Source organism: Rhagoletis pomonella, unplaced genomic scaffold, assembly GCF_013731165.1.
Source record: "Rhagoletis pomonella isolate Grant_MI unplaced genomic scaffold, Rhpom_1.0 Rhpom_scaffold_00006, whole genome shotgun sequence".
Lineage (NCBI taxonomy): Eukaryota > Metazoa > Arthropoda > Insecta > Diptera > Tephritidae > Rhagoletis > Rhagoletis pomonella.
The window spans coordinates 50069265-50092472 of NW_023458560.1; the positions used below are offsets into that span (position 1 = coordinate 50069265).

General features: G+C 38.7%; 1 protein-coding gene across 1 annotated transcript; it reads left to right on the forward strand.

Annotated features, from left to right (window-relative positions):
- The first annotated feature begins 17824 nt into the window (after positions 1-17824).
- Positions 17825-20689, forward strand: LOC118740906 (fork head domain transcription factor slp2-like). Its single transcript, XM_036472659.1, has one exon. The coding sequence runs from the start codon at positions 18316-18318 to the stop codon at positions 20320-20322; it is 2007 nt and encodes a 668-aa protein (XP_036328552.1). The 5' UTR covers positions 17825-18315; the 3' UTR covers positions 20323-20689.
- Positions 20690-23208: the final 2519 nt, after the last annotated feature.

Consider the following 23208-nt stretch of genomic DNA (forward strand, 5'->3'; position numbering starts at 1 on the left):
ATGAGTTATTTTACCTTTTTATAAAATTGTAAAAAAAAATTTTTTTTAATTAAATGGTAACAGATGCTGAAAAACGTTTTTTTTTTCTTAAATTGCGGTGATATAGTCCTTTCAGGTGTAAAGTTTCAGCCCATTCTGATGCCTCCTTCCACTTATATCAACACATGTCCACAATGACTATTTTCATATAAAAATGCAAGAAAAACTCGGTTTTCTCGAAATGAGTAACCGGTACAGAAAAACCGATTTCATTTTTGAAATTAGAGGGGTATAATACTTCTAGGTGTGAAGTTTCAGCCAATTCCGACCACTCCTTCTATTTTTGTCCATCATTTGTATGGAGTCGCGGCACTGTGTGCCGTGACGTCGGTGCTGATAAACATACATACATACATACATACATCTGTATGTACAAATATTTACGCATATCCGTGTCGGCGATTAGAAGACGACTTCCTTTTGTCTTTATTCATATTTTTGTTATTATCGCAAAAACTACAAATACTTCCGTGGAAGAGTTCGCTATTTATTGCCGCTGCCGCTGCTACTGCAATGCAGACTTAACTTAATTTATATCCTTTTACGTGCAACCCATGTCTTGGCCTTTGATTTAATCCTTTCACCTTTTGTTCATGTCCTTGTCAGCAATTTGCAAACACTATCTACTTAAGCCGCACACCTACGCCAAATAAGCGACAGCTAGCGGTTCATCTTCGACCTCTTCTTCTTCTTCTTCTTGCTGCTTAACTAAAAGGCACTACTGTTGCTGCGGGCGTATTCATATTCATATTTGTTCATTTGTTCATTTGCCTTTAAAGGACTCCAAAAGTTTTCTTACATTCCATTTCGGAAATGTGGCTCTTTTGTTTTGTCGTCGGTGGTGGTAGGTAAGGCCAATTTGTCGAAATTGGCTACTGTGCGGCAGTGTGTCTTAATGTAAACATGTGTAAACAAAGAGTGAAAGGATTAACATGCCTTAGGATTTGCATGTGTTCATTGAGAAACTATGCTGTAGGTCCTCTTGCTGCCACTCTTGAAATGGCGGCTAGGCTGTATCGAGAAAATATTTAGTTTTAGTACAAGTACACTCAGAAAAAAGTCAGGCAAATATATTCCTCTCAACACATGATTTGGTTATTTAGTTGACGTAACTAAGCTCTTCTCTCAGTGTATGTAGATCAATTCCTTCGGGTACATACATACATATATGAAGAAGAAAAAAAATTTCGAACGCCATCACGAATTTCTGCCAATTTGCAGTGTTAAAAGCGTTCTGGATATCAAATACGCCATCAGCGGACTGGCGTACGGACGGTCGTCTCTCCATAGGGGATGTCTTCCGTCCGCATACACTGCCGAAAGTGCGGCTACACTCTCCACTTGAGGGCGGCTGGAAACATGCTATATGTAGCTGCGGTCATGTCTCTGGCTATAGTGCTGGCTAGTGGTAGTCGGGCGGGTAGAAGAAAAATCTCGGGGCGGAGAGGTTGATACTAGAGGACAGTCGGGGTGATGGATCTGGTCCGAGCTTCTTCTCTTTCCCATAAATTACCCCAACTCCAAAGTGAAAAAGCATATGCCGAAGGATGCATGGCCAGGGTTGTGACAGGTTCCTAGTATGCGGACTCTGGATACCGGTCGTCCTCCAGTTTCAGCTAGACTTGCCGTGGGATCGGGACTACCGCGGTATACTTTTCCCGGTTACTCGTGGGAACATATGCAAAACAGAATTATAAAAAAAGGCAATAGGATCTAAGACTGTGAAATCGGGAATTGTATGGAAATATCGCCCCACGCTGGCGTCACTGAGTCGTATGTATCAACGTCACTGCTGGGCTCCCGGACATAGCAATATTGAAGGGAATGAGTCGGCTGATGAGGTAGCGCAATGCGGCTCAGAGATATCAATATAAGAAGCGTATAGCTACGTACTACCATCGTTTAGTGATCACGTAAGGAAAATTGATGAATGCAACGTGGTCACGACGAATGACTTGTGCAACAAACGGGAAAATTGTGAGATCACAAGATTAGTATGGCCGCGGCTTAGTGGGAAAAATACCAGGCATATACTGAAACTCAATAGATCTGCAGTAAGAGTCCTTCCCGGCTTTTACGGTGGCGAATACCAACAAGTAATTTCTGCAGAAGCTCCCTTTATGAGAATGAGGAAGAGTCAATTGACTACTTTCTGTGTTCACGCTTCTTCAACAGTCTAGGTGAGATAACGGAAGTAGAACTGTTGGATCTCCTCGGTTTCATTAGGGATAGTAATTGGTTCAGTATAATAATAAAAAGAACTCGTGTACATACTTATATAGAGCTTGCAAATGACGAGTGACAATATGCGCTACCTTGCCAGCTCGATCGATATTTCATCGAAGTTACTACTTTTATATGGTGGTCGGCCCTAAGTTAGATGGAAAATCTTAAACTTCTAAGTGAAACCAAATGACCTTGTGACGCTGGCATCTAGAGGAAGACAAAAATAAAATGACGGTTTTCATAGGTTCAGAGTTTGCGAAGGTCTTTGTGAATGTCGTTGATTGGTTGTCTTCTCAGTGAATTTTGTTCTTGATCTCCTCCTTCAGTTAATATAGATGCCTTCTGATGTACCTCGGAGGAGGTTCTGCTTCTAGCACGTTCATGTACGGTTGCGCGTATTGCAATGCGTTGGATGCCGCCGACCTGGACCCTTACTGCGCCTCGCTATCTAGATGGGTGATCTAGATCGGAGAGATATCAATTTCTTGTGGAGCGCAATAATTAATGCAATTCCTGGAAGTCAATATCGATGACACGTCAGCGTAAGAGATCAGGAGAAGTCCCTCTGGTGGCTCCTTTGGGGCCGCCTGTTTAATTTTTCTGTAGTTCGATGTTTAATATTGAAAAGTTGTTGATGATTACAGACCACTCGTTCACGATTTGAGTTTCCGGGGAGAGAGGATGCCTTAATTTCTTCTAGTAGCTTGACGAGAGAGACGGTGCCGAGGCATCTAGGGATGCTCTCCCCCTTCCCGGTAGTTTAAATCGAGGACTACGAATTATTTTGCTGGTCAATACTGGGTTAGAAGGCTTTTCGGCTTGAGTAGTCCCACCACTGCTCCTGATATCCACAAATAAGGAATGACTGGAGTAGTTATTAATACATTTAGCGCTTTGATGAGATAGTCTGCTCCAAACTGATCCAATTTTTCAACATCAGCATCCTTATTTCGTCGGAAACAACGATTTTGACCCTCCTTTGTTTGCCTTCCCGATGGCAACCAGAACTTTACGGCTGGTGAAAATAAAAGACGCGCTTGGTTTTTTTGGCAATTTCTGCAAACCTTTTGATGATTTGGCGTTAATATGTAGGTCGCCGATCACTTCGGACCCGAAGAGGCACGATCACCGAATGAAATCCCCTCTCTATCGTCGCGCGGATAGAACAGGGACCTTTTAGTTAACCAAAGCTCACTGGTGCCAGAGACGAAGCCATAGTTTTTAGCTGCTCTTCCCATTTAACTTGAATCTCCAAGTAACTAACACCTCTACCGTTAATTGAATAGGGAAGAGTGATATTCAAAGCAATGCACAGACATTTGTATGCTCATTTTCTCCGGATTTCCTTTGGATTTGCTCTCGGCTTGAGTAGATGCATTTTGAATACACTTTTAATCTACCTGTAGCGAATATGTACTCATATTCATGTTTTGGTTCAGTTAGTGCAAACATGCTAATCCTGCGGTTGGATTGCCATTGAGTTTGCCAAAACAGTAACGAACCTCGAAATGCTTTTACAAATTTCAGCGAACAGCCTCTAAAGCGGAACTCGAAACAAAATTAGAGGCGTAGCAGAGGTGTAGGCGTACGTAGTACAAACCTTATTGTCGCGCACTCCAGCTGCAAAGGGTGAAAGGGTTAAATATGTATGCGTAGTAGGTATGTGCGAAATGCCAGTAGTATTCGCATTCACATACAATAAGTACCGAGAACTTCCGCAAGTCTCCAACACCTACAGTGGCGGTAAAAAGTGGATGAATGGTGTCTCGCTTTTAATATTTACAATGTTTTTCAAGCTAAAATTTTTTTGATATTTCTTTTTTAAAAAAAATATGGTTCATGCTTTTAGAAAAATTGCAAAATTTTTTTCTAAATTTCAAATTTGTAACCAGAATTTTTATAAATTTTTTTTGGTATGCAGTTAACAGGCTTATAAAATTTTAGTAAAAAAAGTGCAAGTTTTGAGCGACTAATCGCATTGATTAAATTTTTTTTTTGCTGACGGATTTTTTTTTTTTTGTATAAATACCGAAATTTAGGAAGTCTGGTGTTGACTTTTTTATTTTGTTTTCGCAAACAGTCTGGCGCATATTCTTCCACAAGAAATTCATGTTTATATAGAAAAAAGTGCAAAACGCCGTCAACAAAAAAAAAAAAAAAATTATTAAAAATCAATGCGATTTTTTAGCCGCTCAAAACGTGCACTTTTTTTCCAAAAATTTGATAAGCCTGTTAACTGCATACCCAAAAAATTTATAAAAATTCTGGTTAAAAAGCTCGAAATTTAGATAAATATGTGTGGATTTTTTCTTAATTCTTTATAAGGTTTGAAAGTGTGATTTATGTGGCTTTTTTGTTAAAGCATAAACAATATTTTTATAAAAAAAATTTTTTTTTAAATTTTAGTATGAAAAACATTGTAATTATCAAAAACGAAATACTTACTATTCATCCACTTTTGACCGCCACTGTACCTACAAACCTACATACAAATAGTTAGTTAAGTTACTCGCTTCTGTGGCTGCAGCGAAAGGGTTAAATGGATTGCTTAACGAGATTGTTACGCTTGTAGCGTTAAATACGTGTAAACACAGTGTTGAGAACAAATAGTAAATGAGTGTCTTTGGAACGATGGCGGTTACGCCTACCACGCTTACCCCTTTCCTTATCGCGCCGAAGCCGAAGCAAACGTTGACAGTGAAAAATTCACGTCGACAATTCGATACAGTCGACGATTGTAGTTGAGAAAAATGGGAGATGCGCTGTTGTTGTTGTTTCTTTTACCTGCATATGCCTGTGAAATGTATGTACATATGTATGGATGAACGCTCTGCATGCTTTTCAAGCCAAGCATTTGTCAGCGAAAGGGGTAAATCGCACGTATGTAAGTCAAGGCCATATTTCCGATTTCGCGAATTTTCCAAATATTTTAACTGAGAAATTTCGCTGCCATTAAAATAATAGCCAAAGTCAATATCGGTCGATTTAGATTTTGCAAAATTTACGAAGAATCCGTCATCCATACAAGCTTCAGGGTCATTTACCTACATACTCACATACATACATACGCGTAAGTAGCTTCTTTGCGCAGAAGCAATAAAGGCAACAGCCCACCGCATTTGTTTTATTTCTTTCTTCTGGGCGCAAAAGCGACCTTCGTTCTTTTTATTGCTTTTGTGGAGGCTTAGCCAACTTTAGCGTTGACTTTTGTACCACCTTAATTTTTTTTTTACTTCAAAAGACCCCGAAACAAAGATTCCAGCGTTTCGAGGCTATTGTTTGTTAAGTTCTTCAACAGCATTTAAAATTTAGTAAAATGGGGTGTAAAAATTTAACCGAAAAATTTTAATACAGCTAGTAAGTTTTTGACTTCAGACACACCCTCTTGGCTCTAAATTTTACTGCCCGCAATCGTAAAGTTAATTTTATTTACGGTGGGTGTGGAAAAAGTCAATTTTTAAGTACTTTGGAATTTCTATTTTTACGCCATTCAATCGTTTCTTCAAACACCACTTTTCTTTTACCTCGTTAACTAAATCATAAAATTGATTTGCTTCCTTACATATCTCCAATAGCTGATGAACAGAATTTCCATTTGCGATAAACGCTGCTGAAATGAAATAAAATGAAATCGTGGCATTTTTGCAGTGTTCTGAAAAAAGAATTGCATAGAATGATAACGATTGGAAAATATCAGGCTCCAAGAAATATGAAAGCACACGAACTGTGGAAAACCAGGAAATTTCAGTAAATCAATAAATTTCGTTAATTAGATACATTTCGCGTGGTTGGGGCATAAATTCCCGCTTTAGAACTCCATATCCGCGAAACTGCTGCGTCTGCGCCAGTCAGACTCAAAGAGTGAGGCTGCTGGAGGCCGCTGCAGCACGGCCATAGTGGTATTCTTGACTTGAGCTTATCGAATCATGAAAACAATCAGATTATATACCTCCTACGATAGATTTCAGGAAAAGCTTTCAGGTGAAGTTTCCTTCAAGACGCGATTGGAGTAGGTGCAGGATAGTCGAGGAGAATTCCACTGAAATCTGTACTGACGGGTCCAAATTGGACTGCGGTCGGGGTGCGGGGGTGTTCTCTGAAACGCTGAATGTCTGAAATGAGAAGGCTGACGAGTTGGCTAAGGCCGTAACATCTTTGGATAAATCCGAAGCAGAAACTATAAATTGTCCACTCGGACTCATCAAAAGGGAACTGCATCTGCAATTCACACGTATGGCTGATACATGTTGGAACAACCTTCAAACCTGCAAAACTGCGAGGAACATATGGCCGCACTATGACAACCCAAACACAGAAGAACTTCTCAAGTGGTCGAGGAAAAATATAGTCAAATTAATAGCCACGATAACGGGATATTGGCCCATTGGTGAACATGCAGCTAAAATAGTCCTTCCGTATAACTCTCGGTGCCGTAGCTGTAATCTTGTGGGAAGTAAAGAGACGGCGACGCTTCTACCAACCAGGTAGAGAAGAAGATAAAGAGTAAAAGGTAAAGATAAAACTAAAGATTAGGATTTTTTTTTACCATATTAACCCTAACTCATCTGCCCTCAGCGCACCTTATTTGAACTCACCTAAACTTACCTTACGTGTCTCCTTAAATTGTTCAAGGAACAATCTCTGTGAGTTTTATCGCAAACTTAACTTAACTTACCTATTAAAAATGCTATAATTTTGCCTATTTTGCTTTGTTTTATTTAAAAACATCAGTTCATCATAAAAACTAGTAAAATTTTAGGAAAAGTACAACTATGCGATGTAGCCATCTTTAGCTGGGATAATAGCATCGAGTCTGTCCGGGAATGCTTCACATGCTGTACGAATGTGGTCTTGAAGATTGCTCTTCGCCGCCACTGGGACAAAATACCACGATGCCACATTCGTACAGCCAGTGAAGCATTCCCAGACAGACACGGCGTTATTATCGACGCTAAAGATGGCTACATCGAATAGTAAAGAATTTACTTTTTTTAAATTTTGACTAGTTTTTTTTTGATGAACAGATGCTTGCAAATAAAAAAAAGTTGGCAAAACAATACCATTTTTAATTGGTAACACTTCGAGCGCCTCAGCGTAGGTAAACAGATGTAGATATTGCAAAAATTTAAGTTAAAAAGTATGTACTAAGTAGTTAGTATACATATCCAAAAGTGTAGTTATCTTGCAAACCAGTTAATAATTTAATCATGTTTTTAATTCACTTCGACATCATTAATTTAAAATAACTGTTTTTATGTCAACTTGTAGTCACGCTAAGAAGGAAAGCGCAATTAATAGAAACATAAGCAGGTGTGAACTTACATACAATAAAGACATACTTATTGACACTTTATAAATTATCATATTTCCTGGCCAACACGATTTTCCATGTGTGAACATATTCTAGCTACTCACCCTCTTAATCCAGCAATTAGGCAAACGACTTATGTACATACGTACTAGGAATGTTAATCCCGGGAACCCGGCCTTTTTAGGTTCCAAACATCTCGGGATTCGTGGCAAATAATCCCGGGATTTTCGGGACTTGTAATTTGCACTGATGGCAATAATAGAAATTCATTTTCTTGACCAGAATTGGCTATATTACTTTTTTAAATTAATATTTAATTTTGTTTTTATAAATGTCTAGCTCATTGTGCATATACACCGTGCGATAGTAAATTTCACGCACAAAAATCAATATATTCGCGAAACCATGGGCCAAATATAGTAAAATTGCATTTTTAGTTTTTCACTCTGACGTCAGTAATCCAAAAATTATTAACAAAAAATTCAGTAAAATGCGCTTAGAGAAGAAGTATGTGCATAGAATTAAAGAGGGAATTCTGTAGAATTTAATCAGATACAATTTTTTCGTACATAAGGACTAGTAAGTATTGAAAATGACGTCCTTTTAAAATTTTATGCTTGAAATTTCGCAATACATATTTGCTTTTGAAAAAATTATATGTTAAGGACTTATATAAACTCGATGAAATCCTCGAATTTTGTCCTTCTAACTTTATCAACTTAAAAAAATTACCTATTCGTCCTTGTGATTCCAAAAAATTTTAATTTTTTAAATTCTAAAGAAATTTCCTCTTTCATTTGCTACCCATAGTTTTATTCTACATAGCATTGCATTTTTTAAATAATTTTTAAAATTAATGATATCTTTGAAATTACAAAGTCATTTAAAATAAATCCTGACGTCAGAGAGAAAAAATAAAAACGCCACTTTAAATAAAAAAAAGTAAGTTTCAAAACCATTTATTTATTATTTATTTTATGGTAGGAGAGCTTCTCAAACAATATAGAAGCATTTCTTTCGATTTATGTTGTTGAAAAGTAATGAATATCTAATCTCGAAAATCCCGGGATCTTAAAAAGCGGAAAAAATTAACATCCCTAATATTTAGGTACATACATATGTACATATGTATGTATGCGGTAACTGGGTACATATACATATAGTAGATAAAAATGTTTTCCGGTAATTGTAATAAATAAGTGTCTTCCGAACATCATTTAGTTAGTCATTTTTCACACTCATAAGTGCAAATTTATCCGGATAAACATTAGTGTACATATGCAGTTCAATAACAATTAGTGTTCACACTTAAATGAAATTAAAAACGAAGGGAAATTGATAATATCTATGTGTGCATGTAAGTTAAGCGGCAATTCTAATTCTCTTTACTACCCATTTCGCAATAGGCATTCGTATGCTCTTTCATAAAATAGAGATAATTAAAAAACAACAGCCGATGGAGCTGTGAGAATGGAGCACACCAACTCCCCTATACACACACACACACATACATACATAGGCCACTGCTTACAGAGTGTGTGCCATTTTGTTCCACTTAAGCGGAAAGTCTCCACCATCGCAACGAAATCGTTAGAGTGTGTGTGTGTATGTATGTATGTGCTTGTGCGATGGAGCCGTGTGCTCGCACCTCACGCATCCAATTAAGCATTTGCACCGCTCGTGTAATCCCACCCAAAAAACATGGCGACCGAGCAGGGCACGACCGACGGCAGCGACGCCACCAAACAAATTCGTGCAATGGATACTTTGTGGCTGGGTGCCAATGCAGGTAAACTAGTAAACTGTGTTGCGGTAACAACAAAAGCAACAATAACAACAACTGTAAGAAGAAGTACAAATAAGCAAATAAAAGCAACAAAAGCAAATGTGCAGAATCAAGCAAAATAAAATAAAATAAAACTCGTTGCAGCCAAATAAGAGCAGTAAATATATCTAATAAATAAAAAAAATAACATCTGCGTGCAATGGCAATGGACGTGGCGCACTTTGTTGCTTTTGTTGTTGTTGTTTCTTTTTTTGTGGTGGTCTGTGCCTGCGCTTGCATTTATTAAATGCACTTTTTTCATTCTGATACTCGCAATTTGTATAGGTTACAATTTTTATTGTGCGTGCGTTAAATGCAACGCAACGCACGAGCGTAAATCAAATGCATCTCGCCCAGGAGGCGAGGCGAGAGAGTGTATTATTGCAGCTGCTTTTCACTCTTCTATGGTCGTCGTAATGGACGTCAGTCAGTGCGTTGACGACAGCCATAACACGCCCACAAAACTGTAAAAGAAAAAATCGCACAAAGGAATGTTACGAAAGAATGCTTGCCACATTTTTCCTCGATTTGTGGTAAAAAATAATAAAAAAATTGATTGCAAATGCTCAAAGTGCAATACAAAGAAAAATAGTAGAGTAAGATTTTTTTGGGAAATTCCTGGAAAATTGTGTCAAATAGGTAACTAAATTTGAATTGCGCAAGTGTTTGGGTTCACTTCTGTTATACCTACGGTGACCATATTTTAGAAATAAACAAACATTACAAGTTTTCATTATGTAAAAAAGGGACCTGTAGACACATAAAGTGCAACAGCTTTCAGAGCTGACGTAAAGGCCGTTGTTTTCTTCGGAGTTACATTATTGTAACGAACGCTAGCCAAAAATACAAAGTACAAAACCAAAATGGAAAGCGCGTTTATCACACGAGGACTCTCCCTACAACCCCTACAAAGCTCCTAAAGCCCTCTCGGTTCTTCTGGCGACAAACTCCAGCATAGCGTACTTATTACTAGGCATCAACAAACATCTTACGCGCCTACTTTGATAACAAGTTTTCGACAAGAATCTCCGTTAGGAGCGAATAGTGAGGAGTAAAAAGCCAGACTATGCAGTCTTCAGCAATGGTTCTGAGCTAAATAATAAATCCATTCGGAATAAATAACTACTTTTAAGCATAAAACTGCGTCGACCAGAGTTCCGTAGTGTCTCCTTAATTGAATTAAAAGCTAAAAGGAAGGCCTCTTTCCTGTAATAGAATACGCCATCGCCGTCTACTCGGAAAGCTTCGTGTTTAAAATCAAGAGTGGAAAAAAACCTCTTCCGAGGTAACAATTCAAAGAAGAATGGTTGTAAGCGATTTGGCAACGCGATACATAAATTACATATAGTCTGTGTTCCCGGCATAGAAATATTCCTGGAAACAGCATTGGACCGGAAGAGAACTAACTATTCTCTAGCTGTTCAATTCTGCCCTACTAAATGCAGTTAAGCAAACTATTTTCAAACGAACTATGGCTCAGATCTCTTTTAATTGATCCTCATCTCATAACGGATAATCAGCGGTTTCTCAGAGGTTGGTTTTATTAACTCAAATTGTTAAATGGAAATAAAAGAAGGCGTAATAGCTTCCCATCCAGTGATTTCTACCACAGTTGCAGGAACGAGTAGAATGTAAATAGCATCGAGCACTGCTCTGCCACTGTTACACTGAGGGAAATAATGCATAGTAAAAATGATTACTTTATATTTGATTATCGTTTAAAAATGTTCGTATTTAAAAATAATATTTTCATACAAAATTTATTACTTTTTTTTAGATTTACTTTTTCGAAAAGAGTTGCCACCTATTAAAAAACGGAATTCTAATTATTTAGTAAGTTAAATCAACTAGTAGATAGTAATATATTTATAAATCAAAGTGGTTTTGCAGATATTTTAATTCATATCGCCATAAAGAAAGGTTGCCACCTGTATACAAAATCAATTTGAATTAAGGGAATTAAGTAATTGAAATACATGTATCACCATATGGCTGCCAGACTAAAGAGGTTTAAAATGGTGATAGCTTGCAAATATTTTGAAGAGGGTTGCCACCTGCTTAAAAAGCCGAATCTAATTAATTTATATACAAGTTTTAAGATATATTAAAAAAATTGGTGTCAAACAGAATAATTTTAAGAAACCTTAATTGAACATTTAGAATATCTCTGGGGTTTCTGAAGAGGGTTGCCACCGGTTAAAAAAATTTAAATTCACATCATTAATAATTATTAAAAAGATGGATATCAATTTAAATGGATGTGAAAGGCTTTAGTTCTAAACTATGTATATTAAGAAGGCTTACCACTTGTTTAAAAAGTCAAATTAAATATTAATGAATTAAATATTAATAAACGTATGTATGGATGTGAAGGAATAGAGCGTTAGGAGATCTTTAGATGGTACAGTTAGAATATTTTTGGGAAGTGTTTGAAGAGGGTTGCCACCTTTTTTAAACGTTTAACCAAATTATTGAATAAGTTAAATGAATTGGTAAAATCGAGGTTGCCACCTGTTTAAAAATTTAAATTCAACTTGAATTAAGGCCATTAGGTAAATAATTCAAATCTCTATGTCAATATAAATGTCAGATGAAAGAGGTTTCAGAAATTTTTAGTTTGAAAATATTTTGAAGAGGGTTGCCACCTGTTTGAAATGTTGAATTTGCTAAGTTATATGAAACATTAAAATGTGAGTGTCAAACGAAAGAGTTTCAAGAGAGCTTTCGTTTCAAAATATTTTTAATCAGAGCTGCCACCTATTCGATAAGTCACATCTATCTAACTTTGTTTATATACATACATACATACACATCGTTCATCGACCTGATGGAAAACAGCCTAAATTGCCGTTGTGACAAAAATGATATTTGGTAACCCTGAACTACAGGCATCGAGATTTATGCATAAAAATCGTAAAATCATTATTAAAACAACAGATTAGTAAAATAATAGCTAGAGAAAATGCCGCCTATCAAGGCAATGTCTTAAAAGAAAAATTGTTTTTTTCGCTCTTCTGTAAAATTTGAGTGCCGTAAGATAGGCGGTTTTGCAATTGGTCGATGGGCGGTTTTGCAAAACCTATGTTAATGTAATTAATTTTGAGCAATATGACTTTTAAGTTAAGGCGTGCGAGCAGACGTGCAACTGAATGTGTACGGTGGGTGCAACGGGCGCATACGTTACATACGCAGCTACGGGTATATGAACACGAGTACGAGTTGTTATTTTTACTCTTTTTAGAAATCTTTTTAAGTTTTCATTTAAATACAATTTCGCGATGGAATCTTGTTCTTTATACAAAACTGAAGAGCACGCTTTTGTCGAAAAATGTAACAACTCTTGATATTTGCTCATATATGTACATACCAAAATGCTCAGAATTAAAAGAGGAATCGAGTAATCGAAAATGGTCGTAGCCGGAAGACGATAATACAGTACGCCCTAGGTAAAAGCAACACTCGATAAACGCAATACCTCGGTTAAAACAACACCCAAATTTTTACCATTAGTGACTGAGAAATTGAAACTTTTCAAAAAATTGTGACTCAATAATCCCAACTTTCCATCTTTGAAATATTTCTATTGAAATATTTCTACTTCGAGATTGTATGAACTAATAGTGTGAAGTTTATGACCTAAAGGTTGGTAGGGTAGTACATATAGATATAACTTTCTTCATGTATATAACAACTCTTGAATGAATTTCGAGTGTACCAACAAAAATTGTAAAAATAGAATTTTAGTTTCTCATATCATAGTCTTCTTTCACTTAATGCATTTTTTTTTCATTTGGTGCTACGCTAGTTTTATTACACTAGATTCGTCCGTTTTTGGCAATCTTAAATTATAAAAATTTAAAAAGTTACAAAATACAGATATTCTGCATGCTGCGATTTTCTTTTTTGATTTCGTGGCACACTCTTGCAACTTCACGGACATGCTGTATTTGATGCCGACGACCATTGCCTCTAATATGAACATTCTATTTGAAAACTTCCCAGAGATAAAAAAAACAACACTTATCTATGAATTTTTTGAGGGACACTGAAAAAATTAGTAATTTTGGTAGTTTTTGCCCTAAATAAATGTTTTAAGGCTAAAATTGTCCAAATACTTGATTTATTTTTTATTGTACTTGTTTATGGAACTCCATTGATTGAGGTAAATTCAAAAAGAATGCTTTAGCGTTTTTTTTTCTCTGCCAAGAGCAGGGAGTGACACTAAAACAAAAAAATCGTGAGATTTGCTACCTTATTTTTATTTTCAGTGCCATTTAATTTTAAAACTTTGATGTCTAAACCGAATTTTCTGAATCCATAAGTATTCTCAGTTTCCTTAAATTTATGCATTTATGCAGAATACTTTTTCTCATTTCATATGATTGACACGTTAATAAATATTTGCCAAATATTTACCTATGGAAAATAGCACAACAAACTAAATTAAATTAAATGTAATTCCCCGCAACACGCTTGCTACCGTTAATCTACTTGACACCTACTTAGATACATACATACATACGCAACCACACTTTCAAAATATCTATCCCCCAATCAGACATCAGCCAACGAGCAGCAACGAGTGAACGAACACAGCCTCTACCACAACCATTCACATCTTATCGGCCGCTGCATCACCACAAACACAAACACAAACAGCAACAGCAACACCAACACGCACACTCGCGGCAACAGTGCTATGCCTGGCCAAGCTTTATAGCAGCAAGGAAGGCAACGAAAGCAGCAACAACTACTAACCAACACCGCCTCCTTGTCGGCCGAGTGTTTTCTATAGCGGATACGTGAGTTTGCAAATAACACTACAAATTATGGTGCAATGTGCAAAAACATTTACACGCTGCCTCACAAAAACAACAATAAAATGGAAATAAGAGCAGCAGCAGCAGCAAGAGTGCCAACAACAAAAGCAATCATCACTCCACTACTCACAATAAGACTACCAATAAAAGCTGCATGCAGTGGCATAATATCGGCAGTAGCAACAACAATGGTAGGGTGTAGAGAAAAATACTTACATCCGTACATATATACACAATGAAAAAGTAGAGTCCACTAAAAAAAAAAAAAACAAAGAAAAAACAGCTGCCATTCGAAGTGAGAAAGCTGTGAAAAAATGAACAGCTAAGCTGTGGGAGGAAGCGTGACATCTGTATGCTAAAAAAGGGCATAAGAGAGAGTGAGAAAGAGAGATGAAATTGTATTGTGTGTGTGTATGCGAGTGTGTGTGTGTGTGTAACGCTATGTTGGGCCACAAATAATTGCAATAAGCATTGCAGTTGGTGCTCCAAGCACAGTGTGGATTGTGAGTATGCGAGATGGAGTGCAAGCGGAGGGGAATATTGTGTGTAGAAAATGCAGCAATGCGCTAAAGAGCACAACAAATAAAAACAATGCAACTAACATTCAAAACAAGCACTGCATTACATACATAGGTACACATACCTACATAGTGTGTTGCAAAAGGAAAGGGATATTTTTTGAGACTAAAAAAAATAATGATTAAGATTGTTGAAATACATAATTATGAATTTATACTAGCAATTGAGAAGACACTATGAGAGACCACGGCCAATGCAGTACATTTTCAGTTTGCTCAAAAAATGTTCGATACTTTCTGGAATTTGCTGTGATCAACTAGATGCAGACTATGTTTTTAACTAATAAAAAAATATACGTTTTCTGTGGAAAATAAAACACTTTAAGCGCACTAGTTGGCTGCCAAAGTTATTAGATTTGGACAAATGCGAGATAGAGTCAACAAAAAACGGAAAAATGCATGCAATGCAAATTCTCGCATTTTTGTTTCAAAAATGTTATACTATATACTAATTTCATACTTATTTGAGAAATCTGATTAGCGCTTCTTATTATTGAAATAAAACTCTGAATAGCCTTAAATTTAAGGACTACATATAGTATAGATTTTAACAAAATACCTACCGCAATTTCGATTTAAAGAAATCAAATTTTTTAAACGGCAAAAGGAATAACGTCCGCAACATAAGAAATACAAGACAGTTTTCGGTGTGTACGAATGTGTATGTATTTTAGAAAGTGACATGTTAATTGAACAATAATTTTAGGATTTTGTCTAATTTTTCGGCATTTTTTCAGAACGTAATTTTACGAATGGCTGTGGCTGATTGGTTAGAGGGGCGAGAAAAAAAATTAAAACAAGTTTTTTTCTAAGAGTGGTCGGTAGGTAAAGACAAACCACCTAGTGTGTTTCTGCCATGAAAAGGCTTCTAATAAGAAAACAAAAATTTAAATTTTTTGCCTATGGCGCTACAGCTAGATTTCTATCAAAAGACACTTATGAAACCAACTTGTGTATTAAACTCAAAAATAGTCTACTTGGAGAATTTGACAATGCTATGTAATTCCTTTATGAATTAAGCAAATTTATACAAAACCCTCATATCATAAGTATCCAAATTCCAAAAAATCTACCTGAAAAGCCTTGAAAGACTATTTCCTCTTTGAATAGAGAAAGATCATACAAAACACTCAAAACGGTAATTTCCAAGTCTAAAAAGTCTACGTGAAGAGCATTGAATAGGGTATTTCCTCTTTCATTAAACAGGTCTGCGAAATTTAACTTTCTTTTCCTTCTTCCAATAATTAGATATGTATTTTTTCTTAATATCTTGGTATGTTAAATTAAAATACAGCCTTGTTTTTTCTTGCACGTCGAGATTTATTTTCATTGATGATATGCATATTTTAAAACTGTTAACAATTTTCATTATAAACAAAAAGTAATCAAACTTTTTCTTAAAAACCGTATTAGTTAGAAAGAACCCTAAAGAACCTAAGTAAATCAGAAAGACTTATGGAAATTCGAAGTTAATGTCAGTAATACGCGGTAACACTAAGAAAAAGGAAAAAGAAATTTTCTCGGAACATTTATGTGACGGAATTTTTTGTTATTTTAATAATACCTAGTCAAATTGCTGCTAGTATACGACTGATTCAATGACCTAAACGCTCTTGGAGCCAAAAAATACTGTTTTATTAGAATGGGTGCCGGGGCATGAAGGACATGATGGCAACAAGGTGGCTGTCTGACCAGCGCAACAAGGACTTACCGCCTATTTAATGGTCCACAACCTTTTTGTGGGTTCACCAAAGCAAAGTAGACAAAATGTTCAACAGTCACTGAATGGAATGTTCAAGGCAGAGACAGGCCAAACGATTTATCTGCCCTTCAAGCGAAACTATTAACCTTAAAATTCTCACTGGGTAGGTACTACACAAGAGAAATTGTTCCCTTCGCTATCATCTCAGTAAAATGAATCTTTGAGAAACAAGCGTCTGTCGCTTTTGTGAATGTGATTCTCTTGCTAGGCGCCTCCGACTGGCTCTCTTGGGTGGTGCTACACTTAATCCATTTGAAATTTGGATCAAAACGCCCTGGAAAGTGCTCGACTTCCCTTTAGAGGTCGCGGTGTACTATATGGCCCATAATAATAATATGTATTAATAATAATAATGAAGTTCATAGCAGGATCCTCTTCAATCGGTTTTTCCATTGACACAGCATGGGTGGTCTTAAGGAACGCTTTCATCAAATGATTGACAGGCTTGTGCTGTGTGGTGATAGAAGGACCATTGCCAGAAACGCTCTAAGATTTTCCAAGCGGCCTTCTGATGGTTTCGACGGAGAACCCAAACAAGAAATACCTATGCAAGTCCATCGGGAGTAGTCACCCTTTTTCTCCAGCATTAAGGTCGCCAGTCATTCGCTGACTTTTACGACGTAGTGTATAATTGCCTGCACATACGTATGTACATATTTAGGTTTGTATGCATGTAGCTTAAAACAAACAATAAAATACCGCCGCTGAAAACAGCAAACGAGTAGCACGTCAATTGCAATTAGTGCAAACGGCAATGACAGCGGTAATAACAACAGCAAGAGCAACAGCAGTCCATACAAGAAAGAGTTAAACAACTCAAAGTAAAAAAAAAAAAAAACTATAAAAAAGCGCAGCGCATACCAAAGGAGTCCAATAAAAAGCGAAGCAAGCTGACTGGTTGCCATTGGTGGCAGCATTCGAATGGGATAGCATTTATGGGCATTAACACATACAAACAACAAACAACGCGCCTAAGGTACAGCCTCATAATCCACAATTTTGATTGGCTAAAAGCAATTCGAATGCATTGGTGGTAGTGGAGCGCTTGCAAGAGTCAAACGCAACGATGGTTGGTTGAGTGTCTGGCAAGAGCGACGATGGTGGTGGTTGTAGTGGTGGTGGCGGTTCCGCTTACAATGCATTACGGCACTGTGCGGCTGGCTGGCAGCCATGTAGCTGAGTAGACGAACCGGTCGCAGAACTCTCCACTCATACATACAGCTACACACACCCACTCACACACCCTTGGTCACTTGGCGTCTTCCATGTGTGAATGGAAAACTGGTTTCCGCCTTTGTGCGGCTAGCTGCGCCAGCGAGGTGTCATTTTTAGTCTACAATAAACGACGAGGCGCGTTGGATGTGTTGCTGGCGCGGTTTCGACGAAAACGAGTGAATGAATTGTGTATGAAGCGCGCAACGAACTTAAAACAAAGAAAAAATTATTTGCGCAATTTAATGAAATTAAAAAACAAGAGTTTTTGCTAATTGGAAATTTATAAGCAAGTGTAAATTTATAAAAACAAATTGAAAAAAGTAGCTTTCTGACTTTTAGTTGCTATCTGAAAGAGCGCACACGCATAAATATCAAAAAGAAAAAAAAGAAACGCTAGCAAATGTGAGCGCGCGCGTCTCAACGCTTAGTAAACAAAAGCGCGCGTCTCTAGAGTGCTTTCTACTCAAAAAAAAAAAAAAATAAAAATTAACAAAATTTCATTAAAAAATTTGGTGCCAAAACGCCATAAAAGTATTTCAATGAAAATGGTAAAAATTGCCGGCATACCGCCGTCGAACGCGCTCAGTGATCATCAAGCGTTAGCGCTTAGCTACAACCAACATATACACAGCCAGCAGCAGAATCATAACCAAAATCCCAACGCGCAGCAAGAAAGCGCTAACCACCACCAGCCACACCAACTGCAGCATCAGCAACACCAGCAGCAGCAGCAGGTGGCGCCTACAACCATTGCCTCACACACTGCCGCCTACACGCTCGCCGAGTCCGCGCTGCTCTATAAAATGGCGCGCACGCCCCACCTCAAGTCCAGTTTCTCCATCAATGCAATTCTGCCTGAAACGCTAGAGGATCACCATCAACAGCCGTCATCGCCACAGCGTTCACCGCAACACCAGCCGCATCATCATCACCACCACCACAACAACAACAACAACAACCATCATACTCTCCACGCCACCAGTCACCCGCTGCAACAGCACCCAGCGCTGCAACATCAATATGCCATACACGCGCAACAACAACAACAAAACTATCCACCACCGCATGATATCGATAAGTACCGACGCATGCCGCCCGTCGACTTTCACGCCTGCCACTCACCGCTCGGCTCGGAGGAGCATGACGCCTCCGAGGTGGAGTCTGATCTCGATGTGACCAGCATGTCACCGCCGCCGCTGACGGAGGGAAGTGAGGTGAGCGCGCATAGTTTGGAAAATGGTCAGCGGAAATATGCGCGGCGCAATGGACGTGGCGCGCGGGAGGGCGCGTCGATAGGCGGTCGTGTCCACGCAGAGGAGAGCGCCGATAGCGAGTTGGAGGGCGCTGATGAGGATGTAGAGGGTGAGCTGGATGGCGTCGTCGATGAGGAGTGCGAAGAGGAGGATGTGGACTGCGATGCGGAGGGTGAGGCGGGCGAAGGAAATGCGGAGGGCGACGCCGCCGATGCCGAGAAAACAGCGGATGGCAAGCCGGCGAGCGACAAGAAGGGCAACGAGAAGCCGCCCTATTCCTACAATGCGCTCATCATGATGGCCATACGGCAAAGTTCGGAGAAGCGGTTGACGCTGAACGGTATCTACGAGTACATAATGACCAATTTCCCCTACTATCGCGACAATAAGCAGGGCTGGCAAAATTCGATACGCCACAATCTCAGCTTGAATAAGTGTTTCGTCAAGGTGCCGCGCCACTACGACGATCCGGGCAAGGGCAATTACTGGATGCTCGATCCCTCGGCGGAGGACGTGTTCATTGGCGGTTCCACGGGTAAGCTGCGGCGACGCACCACCGCGGCTTCACGCTCACGCCTCGCCGCCTTCAAACGATCTCTCATCGGTCCCATGTTCCCCGGTCTGGGCTATGCGCAATTTGGCCAATTTTTATATCCACAACAAGCCGCCGCCGCCGCCGCCGCTGCGTCCGCTGCTACGGCGCCCAGCCTGCTGGCCAGCATGTACAACCGCTACAGTCCGTTTATGCCAAAGAGTCCGGCGGTGGCAGCGGCAGCTGCTGCTGCGGCCAGCCTGCCTATGTCTATGCAATTTGGCGGCGCTCCTAACTCACCCGCCTCCGTTATGGCCAACTACAGCAGCGGCATGGAGCGGCTGTTGGGCGCCTGTGGGCCTCATCAAACACATCCTGCCGCCGCTGCAGCGGCAACCAGTGAACTTTATCAACGTTTGCAATATCAGCAATTGTTGCAACAACATGCGGCCGCGGCGGCCATAGCTGCACATCAGCGGCATCAACAACATTTGGCTGGCGCTGGTGCGCCAGCGCCTACGCCGCAATCGGTCGTCGTTCAGCATCCGCAACACGGCTCACCACATTTGCAACACTTGTCGGCGGTGGCGCCACATCAACAGCAGCTGCAAATAGGCGCTACGCATGCACATCTGGGCGCGCAACAGGCCTCACCCGGCCAGCCCATTTCGCCGACGGCACAATCAGCGACGCCGGCGGTGGCGGCGACGCTATCGCCGATACTCAAACCAGTGACGGTGGTGGCGCGCAACGATAGCTGAGTGGGCGCCTGGTTTTGCGGCGCGGCAGCAGAGGAGGCTGTATGTATATAGTTATAGTATATTTAAGTATGTATAGTTCATAAAAGCTGTTAGTTAATAACTAAACAACAACAAAAAAAAACGTAAGAAAATTTGTAAACTACGCTTATGACGTGAAGCAGGCAACGCGCGTGACGCTCAGTGATCTTGAGTTAGGCAGAAAGTCTCATAGGGGAGCTTTTGCAATGGCTTTGATTGTATGAAATTAGCAAAATAAAAATAATAGTATTAAATTGATAGAAATTTAGTAATTGAAAACGAAATATATTACAAAAATAAAATACTTAACAACAAAAAATGCGTTTGAAAGAAATTTTCGTTAAGTTGCTTAGAGACGCGATTTATGTTTGATGAGCATGCATGTATTTGTATGTATATTACAGTTAGCTAGTATCGAATATGAAATCTTTCGAAAAAATCAAAAATACCTAAAATAAAAAAAAAATATTTATTTATTAAAATTTGAAATCAAAGTCTGTTTTATTTTCACATTGGAAAAAATGAGCAGAAATAATGGGCTTTATGATCTTTTACTTAAATTTATTTTAATATTTAAATCGAGTAAAAGGTCTGAAATGTTGAGAAAAAGCAATTGCTTAGTTTTTATTCATAAGGCCCAATGAACTATATTTTACATAAATATAAAGCTGGCTTTAATGACTAAAATACCATTGAAAAATAACAAAATACCGCTCTTACTATCTTACAGTCAATTTAAGGTTAAAACACAGTTAACACTTTTTAATGCACGTCTTCAAAAAATGGTCTGAAACAACAGTAAGGGTGCAGTTAAAAGGTTAGAACTATGCTCGCCGAATTTCACTTCCGTCTCTAGAAAGAAGATTAATTTTTTGCCTCACGCCCTTTTGTAACCATAATTCATCGCACCCCAAATTCGTATATAATACATATGGTAAAATCCGGCTTAACATTTTTGTAGGTGATTTTTAGCTAACTGGCATTTTTAATGAACTCTCATTGAACTTCTCAAAACATACCGGCAGGAAAAAAATCTAGATTTTGGACAGTCATTCTGGATAGCTTCCGTCTAATGACTAGTCAGAGCTCCCATACAGTCCGTAATATAAAATGTAAGACTGGGCCTGTTCTGTTATTCTGGATATCATCAGGAAAACTCTTTTCGGAAAGTGACATAGAGCCGTTCTAAGAATTCTTTGCAACAACTCTCACTTTTCTGGAGTTCTGACCAATGTCATTTTTACTATTCCATACCAACTCTTATTAAAATTGCCGGACCGGCCCTTGGAATAGATTCTTTATATGTCCTTTCCTACATTTCTGAACAAAAGCTATCTTGGAATTTTAGCTAGCCACGTGTGCGCTTTATTATGCAGACCCTCTTATGAATAACAGTGCAGTCCTAAATTCGGATTATTTTTGCATTGAAAATGTACTTTAGCGGTTTCAGTGCGCTGATACCATTGTAACGCAGACGTTTGCCCAGAGCTTGTGCTGTTGGCGACAAGGGAATTATTACGAGGAAAATCTAGCCAGCACCAGAATCAGTTGACCAAGTCAAGATGTTGAGCGCTAAAGGCAGTCCGCGAACTAAGAGACATAACTTTTTTTCAAGAGCAATGAAAATCTCTGATGAGTTCTTGTATACTACAGCCAGTCTAACCTCTGGTACAGAAAGTTTAGCTTCGGAAAAATAACCAGCGCCCTGATACTTAGTTATTATTGCCAGAGCTTGTCATGGCGGTATCAAGAAAACTCTTGCCAGTGACAGGATTGGTTACTCCAGGTATAATATTGTAGGATACAGCGAGAATAGGCAGTGCTAAACGGTATCTCAGTTAAGGAAATCTTCTCAACACTAAAAGTGATTATCTCAAAGGAAAACTATTATTCTGGAGCCATTCCAGGCTCTAAGATGATACATTTTTTCTCGGCAACCTAACCTCCACCCGTCAAGCTTACCCTTTTTAGGCTGTTGCAAGACACATACTCTCCTGGTGCTGCCAACGTAAACCTACTTGAGAAAATCTAACTAGCGCCTGAACTGGTTACTCAAGTCAATTTATTGCGTGGTAGTGCGCGTTCCGGCTCTTCGAGAGATAACCGTTCTTAAGAGAATCTGATCAGCGCAGTGATTATTTATGACAAACTTTTGTATGGGAAACTGGTCTAGAGGCTACTGGGTGAGAACATTGTTAAGAAAATCTACCAAGCGTCGGAATAGATGAACCGTAGAGGGAATTTCCATGCAAGAACCGGGTTTAGAAGTGTTGAGAAAATCTCAGTTACGGAAATCTAGCCAGGCTCTAGACCAGCAGTGGGCAGAGAGAGCTTTTACTCAGCACGCGCCTATATAAAATGTAGAGAATTAACCGAAATAAAGTTCTGAAATTTATTGAATAGACTAGACTATCTAATTATCTTTACACATAATAAAATTCTAACAGGTCGATGTCTGTACATTATAGATATGTATTATAGAAAAACTATAACACCAACAAACCAAATGACAATGTTTCGATTTTTTGTCTGTCTGCCTATACATATGTACATAATATGTTTGTACGCTCATCACTCAACAACTATTGCATAGTATTGAACGCAGTTTTCACTGATGTATTGCTAGCGGTCCAACTTAAAATATGAGATCCTTTTTACCCCACGAAATTATCTTATTTGAAAAGTGGGCGTAGTACCTCGCTCACAGCTTGAATTGTGCTACCGCATATCTCTGAAAGTATTTGCGATGGAGCACCGGAATTTGGTACGGATATACTTACTATATCGTCGTTTGAAGTACATAACCGCGTATCAAGAAAATGCAAAACCTCGTATGTGAGGTTGCCAAAATTTTATAGGAGAGAGCAA

Excerpts from the sequence above, each read along its gene's own strand:
- LOC118740906 (XM_036472659.1), top strand. The coding sequence starts at position 18,316 with ATGAAAATGGTAAAAATTGCCGGCATACCGCCGTCGAACGCGCTCAGT.